This window comes from Gossypium hirsutum, chromosome A05 (genome assembly GCF_007990345.1).
Source record: "Gossypium hirsutum isolate 1008001.06 chromosome A05, Gossypium_hirsutum_v2.1, whole genome shotgun sequence".
In the NCBI taxonomy this organism is placed as follows: Eukaryota; Viridiplantae; Streptophyta; class Magnoliopsida; order Malvales; family Malvaceae; genus Gossypium; species Gossypium hirsutum.
Window position 1 is genome coordinate 643,684 of NC_053428.1, and position 22,938 is coordinate 666,621.

The 22,938-nt window shown below is 33.9% G+C and overlaps 1 protein-coding gene across 11 annotated transcripts; it reads right to left on the reverse strand.

The window, feature by feature from the left end:
• Positions 1-2,017: 2,017 nt before the first annotated feature.
• LOC107958674 (VIN3-like protein 2) lies at positions 2,018-6,426 on the reverse strand. 11 transcript variants are annotated; one of them, XM_041112686.1, is made up of 5 exons: positions 6,281-6,426; positions 5,679-5,773; positions 4,023-4,701; positions 3,439-3,743; positions 2,018-3,330 (listed from the first exon to the last, which is right to left on the reverse strand). In XM_041112686.1, exons 2-5 carry the CDS (start codon positions 5,695-5,697, stop codon positions 2,180-2,182), a joined length of 2,154 nt encoding a protein of 717 aa, XP_040968620.1. In that variant the 5' UTR covers positions 5,698-5,773; positions 6,281-6,426; the 3' UTR covers positions 2,018-2,179. The 11 variants fall into 11 exon arrangements, with proteins under 11 accessions (XP_040968620.1, XP_040968622.1, XP_016749996.1 ...); XM_041112688.1 differs by having other exon boundaries at positions 2,018-3,327; positions 5,679-5,785; positions 5,946-6,340; XM_016894507.2 differs by having other exon boundaries at positions 5,679-5,809; positions 5,946-6,294.
• Positions 6,427-22,938: the final 16,512 nt, after the last annotated feature.

The window sequence follows — 22,938 nt, forward strand, 5'->3', positions numbered from 1 at the left end:
GCGATGCAAGCTATTTGTTTTTCCTTTTATGTTAGAAGACACCTCAGTCAGAAAAAATTTCCCCCCACAAATTTCGAGTATGACAGAGTTTCAACCTTGGAGCGGTCAATGTATATTTTTTTAAAAATAAGGGTAAAATCGGTAATCTCTAGTTACGTGTAATGTTAGGTTTAGGGTAGCATTGTTGTTGGAAAAGTGGAAAAAGTTTTGGTTGAAAAATATATATATTATGTAGAGAGTGATTTAAGAATTCAAAGTTGTGAAAATAAGTGTGATGAATTGAAGGTTAGAATGATATACCTAATTGAAAAACATAATTATATTGAAAGGATCTAATGTCAAATTTTAAATGAAAATAAAAACTAAATTGCATAATTGATCTAAATATAAATTCTAAAGGCTTAATATTAAATTTTTTCTGCACTAATAAAATAAAAAATGGAAAATAGGAAAGAAAATAATAATGAAAACGAATTATTATTATTTTTTTGGTAACATAAGTAAACAGAATACACCACTATCCATTGTCAACAGCTCTATTCGTCATGACGAGGTTCGTTGCTTCCTTTATCGTCGCTCTCCAGCATTACACGCCTAAATCTTTTTTCCCATGCAAATTATAGTTAATTAACCTTAAGCCTGAAGCATGGATCATTATGTTATTAGATATATGATAGAACGAATGAATAACTAAAACTAAGTTTACCAACGAAATGATGATTGGAAATACATGGGTGAAGTTATTCATCCAGGTATTAACGCTCATTCAAAATTTTAGAGAGTTTTAGTAAAAATATTAAGTTTAAAAATTAGGTTTCAACAAAAAAATTAGATCAATTTAAAATATGGACTGGAGTCAGTCTTAAACATTCAAGGCCCAATCTCGGCCCTGCTTAACCCGTTGTTAAGCATATAATATTTTTTATTGTGTTATTTTTATATATTATATAATTTATAACACAAATTAGCTTTATGGTAATATATAATATTACTATAATGTAAACATTAAAAAATATTAAGATAATTATCTTAACATATTATTAAAATAACATAAATATATTTTTAATTTTAAAAAGTAATATGGGTAGATCTAAAATGTGCTTGGGTTAACCATTTAAAAATATAGGTGAGTTTGGACAAAATTTTAGACTCATATTATAGATCAGGTTTAAACAAGCATAAAGTGTGTTAATATCATGATTAGACCTAGCCTAAACCCCACTTGACCCAATCCATAAGCAAATTTAATTGGAATAAAACCAACCTCAACAAATATTATCTATTTATTTTAGGGATAATATAAGTTTTGGCTCTTGAACTTGCTAACTAACTTGGAAATTGCTTGAGATTGGTAAAAATTAAAATCTCGGATAAAAATTGACAATTGAACAATTTTTTTTTCAATTTTGCTTTTAGATTTTTACAAATTTGTATTTTTTTTATTTAATTATTGTTAGTCTGGTAGTCGAACTGATCGAATTAGTTGAATCGAGAACTAGTGATCTGACCTATTCAACGACCAACCCAACTATCAAAACATTGGATGTGACACTCTAATATTCACCTAGAAATTTATATAAACTTTTAAATTTTCAAGTGATAATTTAGCCTAATTTCAGTGTAAAGTCAATCTTTTGTCGAATTCAAATGTCAAAGTGAAAAACAAAATTTATACTCAACTTTTATGGTCAACTTTTATGGGAAAATGGCTGCTACCGCATTCAACGTGTTATAAAGAAATTATAATAACACAATGAAACTGAAACCTCCATTTTTCTTTTCTTTTTTTGGTATGAAAGAGAGAATGGCAATTACCCTTCCCACAAACATCCTCTCGGAGTAGGGGTTGAAGACTCCACAAACATCCACTCGGAATAGGGAATTGAGGAGTGTCATCCCCACATTATGTGTCAAGCTAAATGGTCTGCGAATTTGTTTCCTTCAATTCGATCAGCCAATAACTGTTCTATTAAAGGATAAGAATTCTGTCATCCTTTGCATAATCATAAGAATGACATAAGCTAATGTTAAATATATATAATATAGTGACTGTCTGCCTTTAAGAAAATGATGAATATAAGTTATGGGTCTAAAGAATTATGCTAATACAAACCTTGACAAGGTTTGCACTCAAAAACTACTTCCATCTTATAGCTCTACCATATACCACCCACTTACATCAATGCCAAAGCTTCATACAAAGACCAGCAGGCACCACAGACGATTTTTTGCTCCAGATACAATCCGAGAACGTGTCCACCAGTTGCTCAGCAAGCGATGCCGGGTCTGCATTCAAGATATCCATGAATACCTTCACAACCCTCACTTCTTGTGTAGTGGCTCTCAAACTATACCAGGTTAGGAATTTTTGCCTGAAGTTCTTCTCGATATGTCCTTCACATTCCAACCATCTGATTACCTTCACACAATGCTCGAAATCCATTTCTAAGAGTCCATTTTCCACGCATTCTTCATCCCGTCTTTCCCCACTTCTCTTCTTGGAGGAGCTTCCGTCTTGGTGATCTTCTGCATTCCCGGTCTGATTCTCTAGGTCCTTGTTGCTGGTTTTACTTCTCCCACTCCTTCCTTGCCCATCTTTAACTATTTCCATCCTACAGGGAGTAACAGGAAGGGCAGCTTCTGAACAACCCACAAACGGCACGCACTCAGTACCAATCTGAACCAGGGCATCAGAACCATTATCAGTGCTTGTATCCTCCGTAATTGGGTCATCCAATGTGTGTTTTTTCTCAACATTTACGACATCTGAATCGAGCAAGGGACCAACTATAGCACGGTCCATGCACAATAGAGAAACTTCACCCGTGTTAGGGCCACCTTCACATAGATTTGTGGAAACAATTTTATCAGTGTCCTTGCAATATGTCAGATAATTGTCTGCCCGGTCATCATTCTGATCACTATACAGAGTAACATTATTAGTTTCATCCTCCACAGAAGATGGATTAGAAAGGCTACTACAGTTGGTTGTTGGGCTTTGACTTATTCCCATAACAGGGCAGCTTGGGACTTCATCTCCGATACAGGCTGTTGAAATCGGAATTTCCCATCTTGTCCCATTAAAGGAGACAATTTTGAAACGATACTCTGTAGCTGGAGTCAACCCTGTGGCAACATACCTCATATTTGGCACTAACATGGTACAAATCGGTCTTTCAGGATATTCCATATCATGAACCTTGCGATACCACAAAGTGTAACCAACATTAACGCCTGGTAAAGTTTCTTCAGAACCCACAATCACAGTAACGGAAGTTGGTCGAACATCTTCAAAGCGTATAATTGATGGAGGTTTTGGGCTTGAACCTGCTGAAAAAGAAGGAATTTGATCAACAAAATATATACCACTAAAGAAAGTAAACTCCTGTTGCAAGTAAAAGCCGTATATATTATGAGAGCAACAAGTAAAGGATTTACCTGGTAAAGAATTTGAGATCATATCAAAAATCATTTTATCAAGCAACTCCACCGCAGAAGAACATAGTTTCTGAACCTCAGGTCCAGAAGAAAGCCTGTTGACGATACCCCTACCCATCTTCACAGGCACACCAGTTAATGGACCTACTTCAGCTTCAAGCTTCTTAACTGCTTCATCGATGATCTCAGAAAGTTTTTGGTACTTTTGAGTACCATTAAGAAGTTTTTGGCCTAAAGAGACACGATAACAGAGTATGTCCACCCTCCTCGTATCTTTTGCAGCCATCAATTGTTTTCTCCAGCACCTAAAAGGATATGGGAAGTGTACAAACTGATTAAAGTTAAAATATTGAACTTTTAGGGTTGGAGAGTCCCAGCATGAGGTATAAAATGGAAACAATCAAGCAATAAATTTAGATCTTTAAACAAATTAATAGTAAATATAAAGTGCTAGCAATTATGATGATTGATAAGTATACATATTTTCTAAGGACCAAAACAGAAACGGAACAAAACAGATAAATATACACACACACAGAGAGAGAGAGAGAGAGGGAGAGTAAATATCATGTTGGAGTATTTACCCAAGCAAATCATTTACTTTCCCACATGGTACACAATAAAAGATCCCATCAAGTCCAGCATGCCGTTTATCTTTTAGAAAACCAGACTTCTCATGTTTTAAAGCACACTCAAGATGACATGACATGCCACAAGAATTGCCCTGGAAAGGAGGCTCTGAGCTGCATATTAACCACAGGCTAGGATCCTTGTTGTCATCAAACTTATAACAAATGCAGCAGGAACACCTCTTGCAAAATGTATCTTCTTGTCTCAAGCTGGCCTTGCAAGCCGAGTTTTTACAATAAATAGCATTGGTCATGTCATCGCCACCATTGTTGGTTGCAAAATCATTGACAGGAACAGGCAGTCGACAAGGATGATCAGCTTTCCTCTGCCTTTTGGCTGTTCTCTGACCAATTGTTGGGGAGGATTGCATTTCAGGATCCATTACACTCTCATGATCCCCTGAATTCTTTTCGGCTACAATTTTCAAAAGGTTTTCTATAATTTTCAGCTTAGTCAAGCCAGTATATTTCCTTTCTTTCCCCATCTCAGCACATAGGATTTGTAAAATCTCTTGACGGCTCCATGATTGTAGCATTTCGGAGGCCCTACTTGTCCTCTTTGATAATTCATAGACTAGTTCTCTCTTTTCATCCATACTCAATTTACTACATTTTGATGGATCAAGTGCAACTCCTATAGCCAAGTAGCAAAACATCCCAAGTATTAGAACGTACCAAAACAAACTTTTAATCCCATTACTTGTATCAACTAGACAAAATGTCGAAAATAATAAATATAAAGAAGGCGGCAAAATAACAATGAGTTACTCCTTGTCCATCTCGAAAACAATAATATCAGGTAATTACCATTACAGGCCATTTATAACAGTCATTCAAGAAGCTTAAGTAGAATCTGACGTATACTATGTCATAATAAACTTCATTAATCAAAGTACATACAAATCCACTCGGATCCAAAACAGAAAAAGTAATAGTTGACTTCTACTCAAAAGGATGTTCTAATCACACATAAAATACCCCGGATATAAGTGGTTATAGGAAGACGTTATAGCTGGTCTCAAGTACAGGATTGAACACAGTGCCATTTGGACCTTCTAAAACCTAAATACTTCACTGTCATCAGGATTGCAAATGTGAAAACATGACACAACATAAGGTTAGTTCATCCTTATATAAACCAATATACAGTATTCATATAAGGTCATGCAGAAAAAAGACACTACATGTATTTTCCATTATGGAAGCAAATGCAGCAAATTAACATAAAATTCATTCACCATAAGAAATTTTTAAGAAACCAATGTATCATAATGCTGAAGAAAATTAAAAGACCAGATGCTCTCTATTTTCCAAATATTTCCAGGAATAAAATAGTCATCTGATTGAATGAGGGAATAAATTCTTCACCAATATCCAGAGAAACCCAAAGTTACTAATCAACACCCAGAATCAGAAAAAACAAGCAAGAAATAAACAACAAAAAGGAAAAGTGGACAAATTCGGAATCCTGTTAAAGATCTAACCTTTAAAGACCTTCAATGAACAAAAGAAAAAACAAAATCAAAACAAAATATTCAATACGCTGATCACATATCATCCAGAAAATCCAAAAAAAAAAAGGAGAAAGAGGAAAAAAAAAATTAAAAATACCCTCAAAAGAGAAATCCATGGGAACGAAAGCTGAATAATAGGATAGCCGTCAACACAACACCCACATTACCATCAAAATCCCAACTTTCTGAAGCCTGTAACGAAAACTAATTTTTTTTTTTAAAAACACACTAATCAAAAACCAAAGAAAAAAAACAGTATTAAATAAAAATAATAAACAACATATTCCCTTCAAAAGAAAGGAGAGACAAAGAAAGGGTGAAATATGATGATGATGATGATGATGATGATGGGAATAACAAATACCAAGAAAGGAAGCTTGAAATTCCCCCCCCCCCCACAACAAAAGGATCCACGACTTGCTTGGGGTTGAGAATTGAAAGCCCTTTGTTATTCCGATTCCTTCTCAATAATAAATAAATAAATATAAAATAAAATAAACAAATAATAATAATATTGTAGACAGATGCTAAACTAATACTTCTCTGTTTCTTTTCTTTTCTTTTTTTTTTTTTTGGTGGGGGGAGGTATTAAATAAGAGTCCACTTTTTTTTGTTGGCCTTTTTATAATGCTATTGCCACTCTTGTTCTAAACTTATACTCCTTAACACAGAGACGATGTGAGGGGAAAAAAACTATACAACGAAATGGCATTAGGGGTGGGCCGGCGACGCAGAGGAAGATAGAGGGCAAATGCGGCATTTGCATGTCATCTTGTGCAATCTTCATCACGTTTATTTTTTTTGTTTTTTTTATCCAATCGCCTTTTTCCTCCTCCATATAATATATTTGTTACTTTTTGTTCTTTGTGAGACTAAATCCAAAATGCATTTGCTATTATTTGTATTAGTGTTTCACACCATCTCATTTTCTCAAACTTACTTTTTTTCTTTAATTTAAATTTAATTGTGTTTTTATATTTTTAAAAACCTTTAATACATAATTCTGACACTTTTATTTTTAAAATGTGGCCTGTGTTTGATCATAATTATATTCTAATAGTTAAAGCTAAAATCATAATTAGTTAATAATATTAACAATTAATTTTTATCAAAATTATTCTAAAATCTAAATTAAATCACATTCACCAGACTATATTTAACAAATTAAACACAAAGTTAAATAAATTCACAATTGACACTAAATTTATTATGTTAACAATATCATAAAAAATTCAAATATTATAATATTATTAATTAAATTTCAACAAAATATATAATTTTTTTTTAAAATACAATATCAAGTTAAACCAAAAATAACACAAATATCACATTAAATAACGTGTCAAATTTAAATACCAAATAATATTTTAAACGTTTTAAAAATTATACTTTAAACATAAATTTGGTTATTCACTTTTTTTTATATTAAATTAGTGTCACATATTAATATAAATTAATTTATTCGAAAACTCATTTAAAATTTTTAAAAATATTAACATAATATAAAATTATGAATAACCATTTGTTTTTATATTTAAAAATACTAGAAACTAATCAAAGGTTTTCTTTGACTCAATCTTTTACCCGTGAATCAAGTGCATCATGTTTCTATTGATCAACTTCGTAATATATATATAAACAAACAAATTAAAATAAAATAATATATTTATTGGTTCAAAAAAATAAAATGAAACAAATGTCTTTCAACATTTTTATATTATTCAAAAAAAAATTATCTTCTTACAAATAGGAATCTATTCACTTCCTAAAAAGCACCAATTTGAAAAATACTATTTTCAGGATTATTTTGTTTGTTTTGTTTGTTTTGTTTGTTTATGGTATTATTCTATTTTTTTTAATTGCTCGTATATGTATTTCTGTTTTTATTGTATTTTTTTTGTTGTAAACACTCTCTAGAAAAATCTTTTTTTTATTATATTTATTTTTAAAATTAAAATATACTTTTTGGTTGAATTGGTCTAATGTGAAAAGTGACATTGTGAAGTATAATTTTCTATTGGAAAAAAAAAATACGTCCGACGTGTTTTTCGTAACGTGGAATTTTCATCCTTCAATATTTAAAAATAATGAAAATCACATTTTCATTGTAACTTTTGGCAGAAAAAAAAAAGTCTTAAATTCAATTTCATTTAAATAAACTAATAAAAATACTTTAATTAATATCATCTTACTATATGAACCATGGTTCATGTATGTAAATAAAATTTTAATTTTGATTTAATTATACATATTTAAAAAAATTTATAGATACATTTATTGTTATATTAAATTAATATAATTGTCTGTTTATATAACATATTAACATAAAATAGTGTTAATTTGATAATATTATTAATGATTGTAAAAATTTAACAAATTTAAAATTTTATATATAACGTGGCGTAAAATCACAATTTATATGTATATATTTAATATTTTGCCTAAACAAATTAATAAAAAGAACACACTGGTCTATTAAAACTGCTAAGAAAACAAAAACAGGTAGCATGAAGAGTCGGCAATAAGCTGAAAAAAAAACAAAATGAGGAGAGCAAAATAAAATTCACGTGTAAGAAAGTATATAGATGTCGTTTTTTTATTATTATTTTAATGGCAGAGTTAAAAAAAAATGTATGAAAAGTGTATTAAAAACAAAGTTTTAAATATAAATTTATATTGAAATATATAACGCGTAATTAAGAAAAAGAAAAAGAGAAATATTGGACCATCCTATCACTTTCCCCTTAAGTTCTATATCACATTAAGCATAATCCTTGATTTATAAGAATTGCTTGTGAGTTTGTACCGAAAAATGGAATTGCTTGCGACCCATCACTCATCAATTAAAATATAATTAAATTAATTAGTTGTTTCATGTTGTCGTTCATTTATAAGTTTAATTATTTATTCACATCATATATGTTAAATAAATCATTAATTTCATCATTATTTTGTTTTTGTTTTTTTTTTGCCATTAATTATTTTCTTTCTTTCACTACATTTATTTTTAGTGTCGTGCTTACCTTTATTACCCAAACATAAATTGCATAAATGATTTTAATATCATTCTCTCGCTCCTAAATTGTTATTTTACGGTTGCAATTAAAATTTATTGTATCTAATATTAGTTTTTTTTAATGAAATTGGTCTTGCATAAAAATTTTAATCGATAAATTAAAAAAACAAATATTAAAATATAAAAGTTAAAAATAAATAAATAAAATTGAATGAAGATAAAAGTAATATAGTCCTTTTGAATATAATATAAGGAAAGATTTTAAATGTTAATTCGAGAGATTTGCATGTAGTTATAAGTGATATTTTATGTGTATCTAATTTTAAATGTTAGATTAAAAAATAAATAAATTTTATTCATTTTTACTAGTAAAAATTAGTTCATATATGTCAAAATAAGATACACGTGACATACTATTTATAATTATTTAATTGTTCTATCAGCTATACTAATTTTTAAGAGTAAGAAAAAAATAAAATTTTAAAATAAATAAAATATATAATTGTTGATATATAATTACTTTATCGCAAATTGGGGCAGATACATCAAGTAGCAGAGCAGATGAAAATAGAAGACATGGACCGCGCGTGACATTTTTACGCATGTGCTTTGAGCTTAGGATACTTTTGATAACATCATTGTTTTACGCTTATGAAATGAAAATTTACTAAATTTTGAGTAGATTTTGTTAATTTGTGGTATCGGGATTTGGGACTACCAAAGAATCGCCTACGTGGCCCAAATGTATGACTGCCTTCACTCACTCTTTTCATGTAACCTTACCTAACCTTTTTTGTTTTTGTTTAAGATACAGCTGCATCCTCATAAGTCATAACCTAACTAATCTTTTCATTATTTAATTTATATGTCACATTCACATTCGCATGACCATGCAATTCTTCATATTTCTAAATTTCTTTAATCCATTAATAATTTGTTTTTCGTTTTTCATTTTTCATTGCAAAGATACTTAATATTTTCGAATAGATTTTTTTTTAAAAACAGTCAGTTCCACAATCAGTTGTGGCATTTCTTTCATAATCATAAATAGTATGAATGCCATCCATCTCATCTAATTACTACACAATTCCTCGGTTATGTACATCCACAGTATGGCTACAAAAATATTTTCATAAATGGCAAAAAAATAAGTAAAATGTTGGTTGAATTCGTAAAATTGATGTTTTAAAATTTAAAAAATATATATAATCAATTAATTCATGATTTAAAACAAAACAAAAAAAATATTACTATATATATATAGATAAATAGAGAGATATTTTTAGATTTATCTGTAATTATTTTTAAGCCACAACTCAATTAGAAAATTATTAAAATATTATTTTTATTTTATATTTTTTATATAAATTTAATAAAACTTAATATGATCATATTTAAACTCATATGACAAAATTTTTTAAATATTAAATTTATTATTTTAATTAAAGATTATTTTTATATTAATTTTTATTAAATATGCATGTATGAATAGGAGTGATTATTTGAGTTATTGATTTGCATTGTGGAGAAAGAAAGGATGATTAAGGAAAAGAAGAACTGGGAAGGAAGGCAGACATGATTGTAGCATTGCCACCTGGATTCTTAACATCGACTAATCTTCGCTCTCAACATTAATCTGATGGTTAATCACTTGCTGTCGGCTCATCATTTTCTTGTAATAATCCAACTCAAATGACTTTTCCTTTTCTTTTCTTTTTTTCTTTTCATTAAATTTGTCGGTTGATTCTCTTATCCTCGATTTTATTTTATTTTTTAAAATGACACCTATATATTCTGGATAATTATTCTTTCAAGTCAAAACACTAGTGCTGATTTATGCAATTTTATACGATGATTATGTAATTTATTAATTTAATGAACCGCGTTATAAAATACATTTTTTGTGGCACCAGGGATATTGTGATCAAAATTACAAAAAATAAATAAATTACTTTTTTTATTACTTTATTTTTTAATCAAAATTTAAAATCTTCATTATTTAATCACAAACATTTATTATTTTTCCTATTGTTTACTATTTGGCTATTCATTGTTAGTTTTTTTTTTTATAAACATGGTTTTGAAAACGACTTGATCACTTTTTTTTTCTTTATAAAATTAAAATTATCAAAATAATAATAATTTTACTCTTTAAATTTGAATACCTATAATAAATCCACGTGTCAAAACTACTAAACTGCATATAACTCAAAGTATGACATGTATTTATATGAATATTATACTTATTGTATTTATAATAAAAAAATTAAGACAAATTCATCCAAAAATGAATTTAAGTTTGGTCATCCCTTAATTGTCTTACTAACCAACAAAATTAGGCTATTAATTAGGATTAGTAATTTCTATCTTGCACGTTTGGGTTTTATACTTCATATTGATTTGACTAATTATAATCTCAGAGATAAGGATTCTTATTTTATACTGAGAGTACTTAGTGTCATAAATAAATGACTTACCTTTTAATAATTACTTAATATATTATTTTTATGTATTAAAATAAAAACTAATAAAAAATATGATTATCAAATAAATAATCTTATGTACAGTTGATAATTGTTATTCACAATAGAATCAACTTTAAATCTTATTAGATTTTCTTACATAAGTATAAACTTAAATAATTTTTCATATTTTTATAATATTTTCTATGATTAATATGCTAAAATTTTGACCGTCATATTCTATTTCTGCAGATTATGCATGTTAAATTTTGAGTAAATTAAGAATGTCTAACTATATATTTTATGTAAAGAATTTTAAATTATTACATATATATTAATAAAGACAATCTTTTAGATTAATACGATAGAAATATTGGATCAATTTGAACATTTATGCACATACAAATTTTAACTATATTAATAAATTTAATGGTTAAATTATTAAAATATTAATTGTAAAAGAAAATTATGATAATATACAAACCACAAGTAAGTAATAGCGTGGGAGTCTGTAGGAGTGATGGTTGGTAAAAGTAGATCAAATTGATTCATTGATTGGTGAATCCAAAATTATTATTATTATTATTTGTTTAATTAGGTATAAATTTTAGAATAAAATCGGTAAAAGGAAAAATTGGATTAAAACCAAGTTCATTTTGTTTAATTTTGTTCGGACTTTTTAAATCTATATTAAAAAGGTAATAAAATTATTTAGCAGGATGACACGTATCTTTATTTAGAATATATTAAAAAAGATTATAAAATTAAAATATTCTATCGGTAATCGTAATCTTAAAAGAGAATATTATCAAAATAAATGCATATTTTTATTTATAAATAATTTATTTTAATTAATTTCAAAAATAATAAAATTTTACTATTGAAACCACCTTAGATTAATTGATGCGTATATAGAATTGGGCAACAAAATAGGCATCGAGATTAAGTTTAAGCCAATAGAAGAGTTGCAAAAAAGAGAGGCATTAAATAAGGTGTCCCTATACTTTTTGAAGGAATATATTTAGCATTTGACAAATTGAAAATGATGGTGAAGTATAGTGGGAGAATGATAAACTTTGGGTGATTCTATGTGCAAAATGGTCAATATTCCTAAATTCGATATGCCCATTGGACGAAAGAACAAAATCAATTGGTGATTCTAGGATTGAGTTCTATATATTTTTATGATGTATTTAAGGTTTAAAGAATATGGTGACATTGGTGTGATATTAAATTAGTATTATGTCATTTTATAATGTTTTTTTTATTGACGTTTTGAAAATTATATTTAATTTTTTTATGCAGAACATTATAATTTGAAAATGAAGTATACATTATAGATACTAAAATTGTGATGGTTTGACAAGTTAAAAGAGAATTAATCAATGTTATCTTGTTTGTGGTCCTCATGGAATAGTTGTTAATCCATAATCATGATATTTAAAATCATGGTTTTGTTCAGAGCTATTATGAACCCTCGCTATTATTTGTGAATCTGACCGCATGTGCTTTCTTAATTACAATAAAAAGAAAAGGCTTTGGATGCAAGCTATGTCACTCAAATTTGCTTCCAATAAACAAAAATTAAATATGAAGATAAATATAGTGTAAGGCCCAATTTTATGCCCAGGCCCGAATATTAAAACAATAAACAACAGTCCAATTACAAAATAACAAACCAACTCACTACCTAGCCCAACAGCAGAAACCCTAGCCCAAATAAAAAAAACAAATGTTTGCAGCAGAAAACCCTAGGCGCAGCATGCCTAGGGCGCGCCGCTCAGCCTCGTCTGTCCCCCTCACGCTCGCACGCCTCAGCCTTGGCCACCACGACGCCCACGCGTCTGACACTCCCACCTGCTCCACCGTGCCCACCACCTGCAACAAGAACAGACACCACAGCAAGGAAAGCATGCAAATGATGGGGAAAACAATAAACAAAAGGAACAAAACAAATATATTGGCTTTAAAAGCCGAAATCGGTCATGGGAACGGGGAGATTTTTTTCCTTTCATTTTTCAATTGTAGTACTACTTAAGAATACAAGAATAAAAGCAGATTCAAGCAAGAAAGACCAAAAACAGAAAAGGCAGAGATCTAAGGTCTTTTTTTTATTCAAAAACTCATCTATTAGATATTTTTTACATAGCATAGGTTTATAAAAAGGAAATAGCAAAAAAAAATAAAAAATTTTACCTTTCCGGCCACCGCGTGCGGTGGCCAACACCGGCGCCGGCGAGCCCCCGGTGGCCGTCCGGTGACCCCCCCTTGGCTGGAAATCGCTCCGTGCCCTCCCTCTCCCTCTTTCTTTCTTTTTTTTTCCCTCACCTGGTCTCAAATGAATTTTTCAAAAAAACTTAGCTTTTATAGGGGACCAAAACGCACCGTTTTGGTCCCCCCTGTTTAATGATAAAACGACGTCGTTTCGGACATGGGGCGGGTCGACCCGACCCGCACCAGGGCAGGATCCGCGTGTTTTTGAGCGGAAGGGCTATTTGCGCAATTGGCCCTTCCGCATTTTTATATTTCGCAATTAAGTTATTCGTTGTTTACAAATTGACCCCGAAATCCATTACACTTTGCGATTTAGTCCCCTTTCTAACGGTGTCGTTTCAAGTGTTTGGATAAATTACTTATTTGATCCCCCATAGTTTAACGCGCGTTCTGATAAGTCCATTCTCCTTTAATTTCTTTCAAAATTCGCCCCAGAGATTTGGTTTTAATCCAATCTCATCCCTTTTTCATCTATTTTTTTTACCTTAAATTTCATAATATTTTTGGCTGTTTAATTCAATTTTAAATATTAATCGTTATATATATAATATTATTATCATTGTTGTTTTATTATTATTGTATTATTTAAACTATGTATGTATTTTGTTTCGTTTCTACTATTATATACATATATCATATATTCTTTAATATTAATATTTGTTCACATATTTCATTACATATATATATAGGTATTTTTGTGTATATGGTATTATTTTCATGTATTCATTTATTTATATCATTTTTTAAATAGTTATATTAAGCATACACTTGTAAATATCGTGCTATTCGTATATTTCCCATTATCTCATACAAATATCTTTGCATTATCCGTCATACATTTCTTTCATTTTTATGTATATGTTTTTAGATATCACAACATTTATATATTTTTGCATTATGTTACGTATACATTTTTTATCTTTACTATTGTGATTATTAGTATATGTTTTCGTATTTATGAATATATCTTTAATACATATAAGTATATATTTATTATTAATAGATGTTTTCAACATTATTATTATATATATTATGTGAATATTTTAACATTACATTATATATGTATTTATATATATTACGCATATATATATACCCCCTTTTTTTAATATTATATTTTTTACACATATATATAGATATACGTACTTATGTCATGGGTTGCGCGTCGGTGCCCGCAACCATGACAAACTGGTGCGATCCATCGTGTTCGAGGGAGGTCATTTAGCCCAACCAAACAGGCCCAACCAAACTGGCCCGGTGATTTGAGAGATTAAAAGCCCATCTCAAGAGCCTGATAGAAATGGGAAGTGTTCTAGAAGATATAATTATGGAATCTTAGAGTTCTATTTGTATATAGCTGGTTACATAAGCTTAGAGTTCTAATTGTATTCAGCTTTTAATTATAGCTATTGATATACTGTGAGGCTCAACTATAAATAGAGACCTCTTTGCTCATTGTATATGCGCGGAGTTATTAATAAGAATTTTGAGAGTATTCACTCAAACTTTTCTCTCAAGTGTTCTTGCTTTTGTTCATCTTTCAAGGCTCGTTCTTACTTCGTTCTTCTGTTGTTCTTCGTGAAAATCTTAAGGGAATTCTATTGAATCCTTTATTGTTGCAAGTGAAGTTGACTTGGGCGTTTTTGCTGCTGAATCTTTTTTTGTTACAAGTTAGGCTGACTTAGGCGTTTTGAGCAGAGAAACTGCCTAAGGCCGCACGGATCGCGTGGGAAAACTCTAAGTCCGTGACAGTTGGTATCCGAGCTAAGGTTCGAAGCCACCGTTGAAAGATGTCAAAAGAAGTTGAGGGAGTGGAGACCCGTGGGAGGGCTAGGAAAGCCAGTCGCTCAAGGGACATATTGTCTGCTTTAGAGGATCGCGTCGTCACTCTCGAGAGTTCAATGGGGGATATCAAGGAGAGGGTGGAAGACGTTGATGATAGGCTCCATGATGGGCTGCAGTCCATGCAGGAGCAGCTTAAAGAGTATGTGACGGATAATATGAAACAGCTGACTGGTAGAGATGATGCCATTGAGGCTATGGTGGTGGCCTTGAAGGGAGAGATTGCGGAGCTCAAGGGTGAACTCACAATCTACAAGGTTGCCTTGGGCAATGGTGGGTTAGCGGCTGCCGCACCCAAGCCCAATATTGATGTTCCCAAGCCAAAAGAGTTTAAGGGAACAAGGTCCGCAAGAGATGTGGACAACTTTTTGTGGGGAATCGAGCAATACTTCTGTGAAAAGGCATCACGGAGGATGTCACTAAGGTAACTACTGCTGCGATGTATTTATCTGACGTTGCTTTGTTGTGGTGGCGTCGTAGGTCCACTGATGTGAGACGTGGTGGGTCTGAAATCGAAACATGGGAGGAGTTTCGATGTGAGTTCAAAGCACAGTTTTACCCAGAGTATGCCGAGGATGAGGCTCGGGCAAGGTTGCGTCGGCTTGCGCAACAAGGCACTGTGAGGGAATATGTACAGGAGTTTAGCGAGCTTATGCTCCAAATCTCAGATATGGGGGAGAAAGAGGCATTCTTTTCCTTTATGGACGGATTAAAACCGTGGGCGAAGCAAGAGTTGCAGCGCCGAGGAGTTCAAGAGCTCACCAAGGCTATGTCAGTAGCAGAATCACTTGCTGAATTTGGTGGGAGGAAAGACAATTCCAATTCTTCTAAACCCAGATTAAAGGGTAATAGTGGGGGAGATAAAGAAAGGCCCACTAGGAACGGCGATGGTAAGAAACCTTGGGACAAGAGAAAGAGTGAGCCTATAAAGTGCTTCCACTGTGAGGGTCCACATATGATCAAGGACTGTCCAAAGAAGGCCGCTCTCAAGGCTATAGAAGCAAAGGGGGAGTCCGATGTGGAGGATAACAACCTTGGATCGATACTAGGGGGTGTCGAAGATAGAATGAGCCATGGTTTGATGTTTGTAGACATCATTGTGGTCGGCAGAAAATTGAATGCACTCGTTGACACAGGTGCTTCTGATTTATTCATGTCTGAGGAGGCTGCTTGTAAACTGGGCCTCAAGATAGATAATGAAGGGGGTCGGATCAAAACAGTGAACTCGGAAAGTATTCCAATCAAGGGGGTTGCAAAGGGAGTGGATCTTCAGCTCGGCGATTGGTCAGGGAAGGTATCCATTAAGGTAATACCACTTGATGACTATGATTTTGTGGTGGGACTAAGCTTCCTTGATCAAGTTAAAGCTCTTATTGCCCCTTCGAGCAATTACATGGTGATTTCAGATGCGAAACATCAATGCATGGTGAAAGTGACAAGGAAAAGAAGCTTTGAGGGAAAAACACTATCAGCAATTCAATTTGCTAAAGGTGTACGGAGAAATGAAGTCTCATATTTAGCCACCTTGAAGATCGAAGAGACCGCTGAGTTTGTTAGTGAGACCCCGAAAGAAGTGGGACAATTGCTACAATCATTTCGAGATGTAATGCCTGCTCAGTTGCCAAAAAGTTTGCCACCCAAGAGGGAGGTGGACCACAAAATCGAGTTAGTATCCAATGTGGTGCCGCCAGCAAGGGCCCCCTATCGTATGTCTCCGCCAGAATTAGAAGAGTTGCGGAAACAATTGAAGGAACTTTTGGATGCGGGATTCATTAGACCATCTAAATCCCCATATGGTGCGCCAGTGTTGTTCCAAAAGAAACACGATGGGTCCTTAAGAATGTGCATCGATTATCGAGCTCTAAACAAGATCACCGTGAAGAATAGGTATCCTATTCCTCTTATCGCAGATTTGTTCGACCAGCTTGGTAGTGCAAGATGGTTTACCAAGCTAGATTTGAGATCAGGGTATCATCAAGTTCGGATAGTCGAGGGGGACGAACCAAAGACAACTTGTGTGACACGGTACGGTTCGTATGAGTTCCTTGTAATGCCTTTCGGACTCACGAATGCTCCAGCTACATTCTGCACCCTAATGAATAAGGTACTTCAACCCTTTCTTGATCGTTTTGTGGTTGTTTACCTTGACGATATTGTGGTCTATAGCAAGTCGCTTGAAGAGCACGTAAGACACTTGAGGGAGGTGTTCCAGACTTTGAGGGAAAATGAGTTGTTCGTCAAAGAGGAGAAATGCTCATTTGCCCAACAAGAGGTGTCATTCTTAGGCCACATTGTGGGAGGCGGTAAGATCCGAATGGATAAAAATAAGATTCGAGCCATTTCAGAGTGGGAGCCTCCAACCAAGGTAACAGAGTTGAGATCTTTCCTTGGATTGGCAAATTACTATCGCCGCTTTGTCAAAGGCTACTCCAAAATTACCACTCCCTTGACGGACATGTTGAAGAAGGGGAAGGTATGGGATTGGAGTCCAGAATGTGAGAAGGCCTTCAACCAATTGAAGCAAGAAATAACGAGGGAGCCCGTACTTGTCTTGCCAGATTTTACGAAGCCTTATGAGGTACGTACAGATGCATCAGATTATGCTATTGGGGGAGTACTGATGCAAGATGGACACCCAATTGCTTTCGAGAGTCGAAAGCTTAACGAGACGGAACGTAGATATACGGTCCAAGAGAAAGAGATGACTGCGGTAGCACACTGCTTGCGCACATGGAGACATTATTTATTGGGTTCCAGGTTCGTGGTCCTTACCGACAATGTTGCCAATAGTTACTTTCTAACCCAGAAAAAGTTGTCTCCCAAGCAGGCTCGTTGGCAAGTTTTACTAGCAGAGTTTGATTTCACAATGGAATATAAACCAGGAAGTGCCAACAATGTTGCTGATGCACTTAGTCGAAAGATGGAGTTCGCAACAATCAGTCAACCTGATGGCTCTTTGTTGGAACGCATTCGAGAGGGATTGTCCCATGATCCTACGGCCAAAAATTTGATCGAGCTTGCCAAGGAGGGAAAAACAAGAAGGTTTTGGCTTGATGGGGAGCTAGTATACACTCATGGACACCGCCTCTATGTGCCCCATTATGGGAAACTCCGTAAGGAAGTAATGAAGGAATGTCATGACTCGAAATGGGCAGGCCATCCAGGGATGCATCGCACTTTGGCTCTTTTGGAGGATCGCTATTATTGGCCTCACATGGGTGCTGATGTGGAAACCTATGTGAAAACTTGTCTAGTGTGCCAACAAGACAAGGTTGAGTTAAAGACTCCAGCCGGCTTGCTTCAACCCCTGCCAGTCCCAGAAAGGCCATGGGAGAGTTTATCCATGGATTTCATTATTGGTTTGCCTAAGTCTGACGGGTTTGCTAGTATTCTTGTGGTGGTGGACAGGTTTTCAAAGTATGCGACTTTTTATACACTTATACCTACTTAAATATATTTTTTCACATTTCATAATTCTTATATACTTACATATATTCATGCATATTTTACATCATATACATACTTATATATTTTATACTCTTAAAAATGTTTTTTTGTATATTTCACATATTTTATAATTCACATACATATATTTTATATTATCACGATTTGTAAATATATAAATACACATTTACATTTTTTATAATATTTACCGATTTTATATATATGTACGTACTTATCCATGTTTTCATATTCTGTAATTTATATATATTTCTTATTTTATGGTTTTAAATTATACATGCACATATATATATTTTACATAATTGTATTCATTGTCATCATTGTTATTTGGTGTTTGTTTATTTATCCATGTACACTTGTGCTTTTTCTAAAACGTTAGTTCTATTTATTTATTTGTATGCTTTGTTTATGTAATCGCCTCGTCATTTCATTTTGCCTATTGTATTGTTGTTACTCACTTTACTTTGCTTACATTGTCGTATTCGTTATTGTTTCGTCAAGCATTAACACCAAACATCAAAAGGAAAATTTTTCTAAATAAGGCAATATTTCGCGTTTGGAAAATCGAGAAAACGTGCCCTAACGTGCTGGGTTTCGATTTCTTGTTCGACCAAATAGCCAAATATCCTTTTTAAACTTTTAAATAAGGCAATATTTCGCGTTTGGAAAATCGAGGAAACGTGCCCTAACGTGCTGGGTTTCGATTTCTCGTTCGACTAAACAGCCAAATATCCTCTTAGAGCTTCAAAATATGGTTTCATTAAACTATAAGGTGATCTTGGTTTCGATAGTTTAGGGTATCGTGTCCTAATGTGCTGGATGTGATATTCCTTCGGAACAAGAGAATCTTATATTTCAATTCACGTTATCAGAGTTTTCTTTTAAGGATCGTATTTTTAAAACCCTTCAAATTTTCAATTTTCGACACTAAGACACTAATTAATCCACTAGGTACCAATTTTGGGCGTATCGAGGGTGCTAATCCTTCCTCGTGCGTAACCGACTCCCGAACCCGTTTTTTAAATTTCATAGACCAAAATCTTTGTTTTAATAAAAATTAAATCGTTTATTAAAAACAACCACTTTTCAAGGTGACCCGATCACACCTCATCAAAAAGGATCGGTGGCGACTCCCGTTTTCATTCTTTTTTTAATCCAAGTCGACCCCGTTTTCATCTAAAAAATGGTGTCAACAGCTTGGCGACTCCGCTGGGGAATATTAAATAAGAGAGTCAAGCCACAAGTTGATTGCTTTTTGTCTTTGTGTCAAAATTGAAAACTTGCTTTTTGCCTTTATTTTGGCTTTTATTATTTGTTTATAATTACTGCTTTGTTTAGAATTTAGATGTATATCTCTGCACATTCCATTGCATGACCGTTGGTCACACCTTTTAAGTGGGAGTGAGAAACTACGCCTTCGTGAGGTTTTCACCTCCGCATGGGATAGTGAATCGCTTCCGGGATATATCCGTACCTATGTCTTCGTGAGATTTTCATCTCCGCATGGCCATAGGGAAATGTATTCCCCTGAACTGAACTCGGTCCATATGAGCCTATAATGGGTGAGGATCGAGGAATCTGCTGGTTCAGGTACCCTCACTTTAGAACCAAACCACACATAGCGAGCCATAAGAACCCACCGAGATAGAGCTATTCCAGACCCTAGTGCTTACCGAATAGATGCTTTATTTATTATTGTTTACTTTAAATCCTAGATCTAATTTGCTTTGTTTGTGATTGCATGGCATTTTCATTTCAAAAGAGGTGTCGATTCACGTTCAGTATAGATAGAAAGCTTATCATGGAAAAGAGGTTTCTTGATAAAGTAGAAGACAATGCAGCTGTACGATTATGGGCTGAGACGATGTGGAGAGAGAAAGGCGATAGTCTTGCAGAAGGGTACGTATCAGAGTTATGGGACTTCACCCGTATCAGCGTAGTCCAAAATGATCTGCGAGAAATGAAGGAAATATGGGATCAATGGGACGACGGGACCAAGCAGATGTTTTACTGTGATTACGGGGACTTGCCTTACCTACTTGGTGTCAAAGTGGACAAGCATTTATTCCGAGCCCTAGCCCAGTTTTGGAATCCTGCTTACAGTTGTTTCACTTTTGGAAAAGTGGACTTGGTGCCCACCGTGGAAGAATATACGACCTTGCTTCGGTGTCCAAAGATTCAAATTGACAAAGCCTATTCTAGAGCTGCTAGTGTCCCGACATTATTAAAAAAATTGATGAGCATTACAGGGATGAGCGAACAGTGGGTCGCTGCCCGGATCCAACAGAAAGGAGACAGTAAATGCGTTCCTTGGAAAAGCTTGCGAGATTTAGTATTAGCACACCCCGATGTGAAGAAAAGAGTGGATGTCTTCGCTCTAGGTATCTATGGTTTGGTAATTTTCCCTAGAGCTTTAGGGCACGTAGATGAGGCCGTCTCTGATTTGTTCGATCGGCTTAGTAAAGGAGTCACGCCCATCCCGGCAATCTTAGCAGAAACCTTCAGATCTCTAAGCGCATGTCGAAGAGCAGGGGAGGGAAGGTTCATCGGATGCGCACAGCTACTATTGGTGTGGTTCCATAGTCACTTTTGGAAGGTGGAAAATGTCTCCTATCGAGTCTTCTCAGAAGACTATTCCCCATTGAAGGAACAAGTTGCTACACCAAGACGAGACGACATCACGGAAGAGAAGTGGATGACGATTCTCCAAAATCTTCAGGAGGATGACGTTGAATGGAAAGCTCCTTGGATGGTACCCGACGAGATCCTGTATCGATGTGGGGATTTCGACTGGGTCCCTTTACTCGGAATTTGGGGAGCTGTCGGTTATGCCCCTTTACTCGTATTAAGACAATATAGATCGAGACAGTTCATACCAGCAACACAAGGGCTGGCTCAATGTGAGTTTTCTTATAAGGATGAAAACTACAAGAGAAAAACTCGAGAAATATCTAACGCTTGGAAACAGGTTCACCGAATGAAAAGATTCACCGTAGGAGCGATGACAACGTCAGAATATTATGGGTGGTGGAGTAAAAGAGTCAATGACAACATCCCTAAGCCGAGGGAAGATTGCGTTCAGTCTATAGAGGAGCATCTACAAGTAGTTCCGTCAGAATTAGAGATCATCAAACGAGACTTTGAGAAAAGAAATTCTGAGTTGGGAAAGAGGATAGAACAGTTAGAAGAAGAAAGAGTGCATTTGGGATTAGACATCGATATCCACAAGCTAGAAGCCGAGAAATTAAGGAAGGGAAAGAACAAAGCTGAAGAGGATTTGGATAGTCTAAAAACAGATTACAAGAAGCTGCGGTTGTCGATGAGAACTGTCGGTCTAGGTAAAACGTCAGAGCAGTGGCGACAAGAGATCAATGAGGAAAAGAATAGGGCCGATCAGTGGGAAAAGAAATTTCAAGATGCTCGAGCTCGAGAAAACGCTTTGGAAAGGAGTTTGTTAGAGTGCCGAAATGAGAAGGTAGGATTAAAGGCCAAGGTGGCAGAGCTAGAAAAGTCACTTCACTTGTACCGTAGTCGCAACTCCATGATCGAATTAAGAGCAAGTTTAAATAAGATCGAAGAACTGAAAGAAAAGGTAGAGGAGCTTGAGGATGCATTACACAATTCTGAGCTACGAATGGAGCTTCTTGAGAGGAGTAATGATCAATGGCAAGAGCAATTCCATCATTCTCAAAGGCAGATTAGAGATAGAGATTACGTTATGGGCGAAGCTGTGACTCAAGTGCGGGAAGTAGCTGATCATCTGCAAACATTAGCAGTTCAGGCCGATGTATTGAGTTTAAAATATGAGTCAGAATCAAGCCGAGGTCGAGATTTAGCTTGGCTTCTTAGGAAGGTTAAGGCCTTGGGTATAAAGGCGAGGTCGTATATGTAATTTATTTTATGTAAAGAAATTTGCTTTCTAGTTGAGTTTTCTAATGAAATTGAATTCAAATCAATGCCTCTTTTTGCATTCATCTCATACATTTGCATTACATCATATGCAGTAAGTTTCATAAAATGACCCTAATAAAATTAAATTATGACAGTTACCCTGGAAACCAACAAAAATCTAATCAAATATCACTACGGTACTCGTCGCCAAACAAAAGTAATGGATCAAAGGTTGGAAAGATTGGAACAGTTGCAACGAGAGATGCAAGATCAGATGCATGAACGACTGGAAAAAATCCAGCAAGACATGTTAGAATCCCAGAACACTGTGATGAACCAATTAAAGCAGTTATTGGCTGGAGGAAATAACAAAGGAAAAGACCCCGTAGTCGATGCGGGGGAAGATCACGATG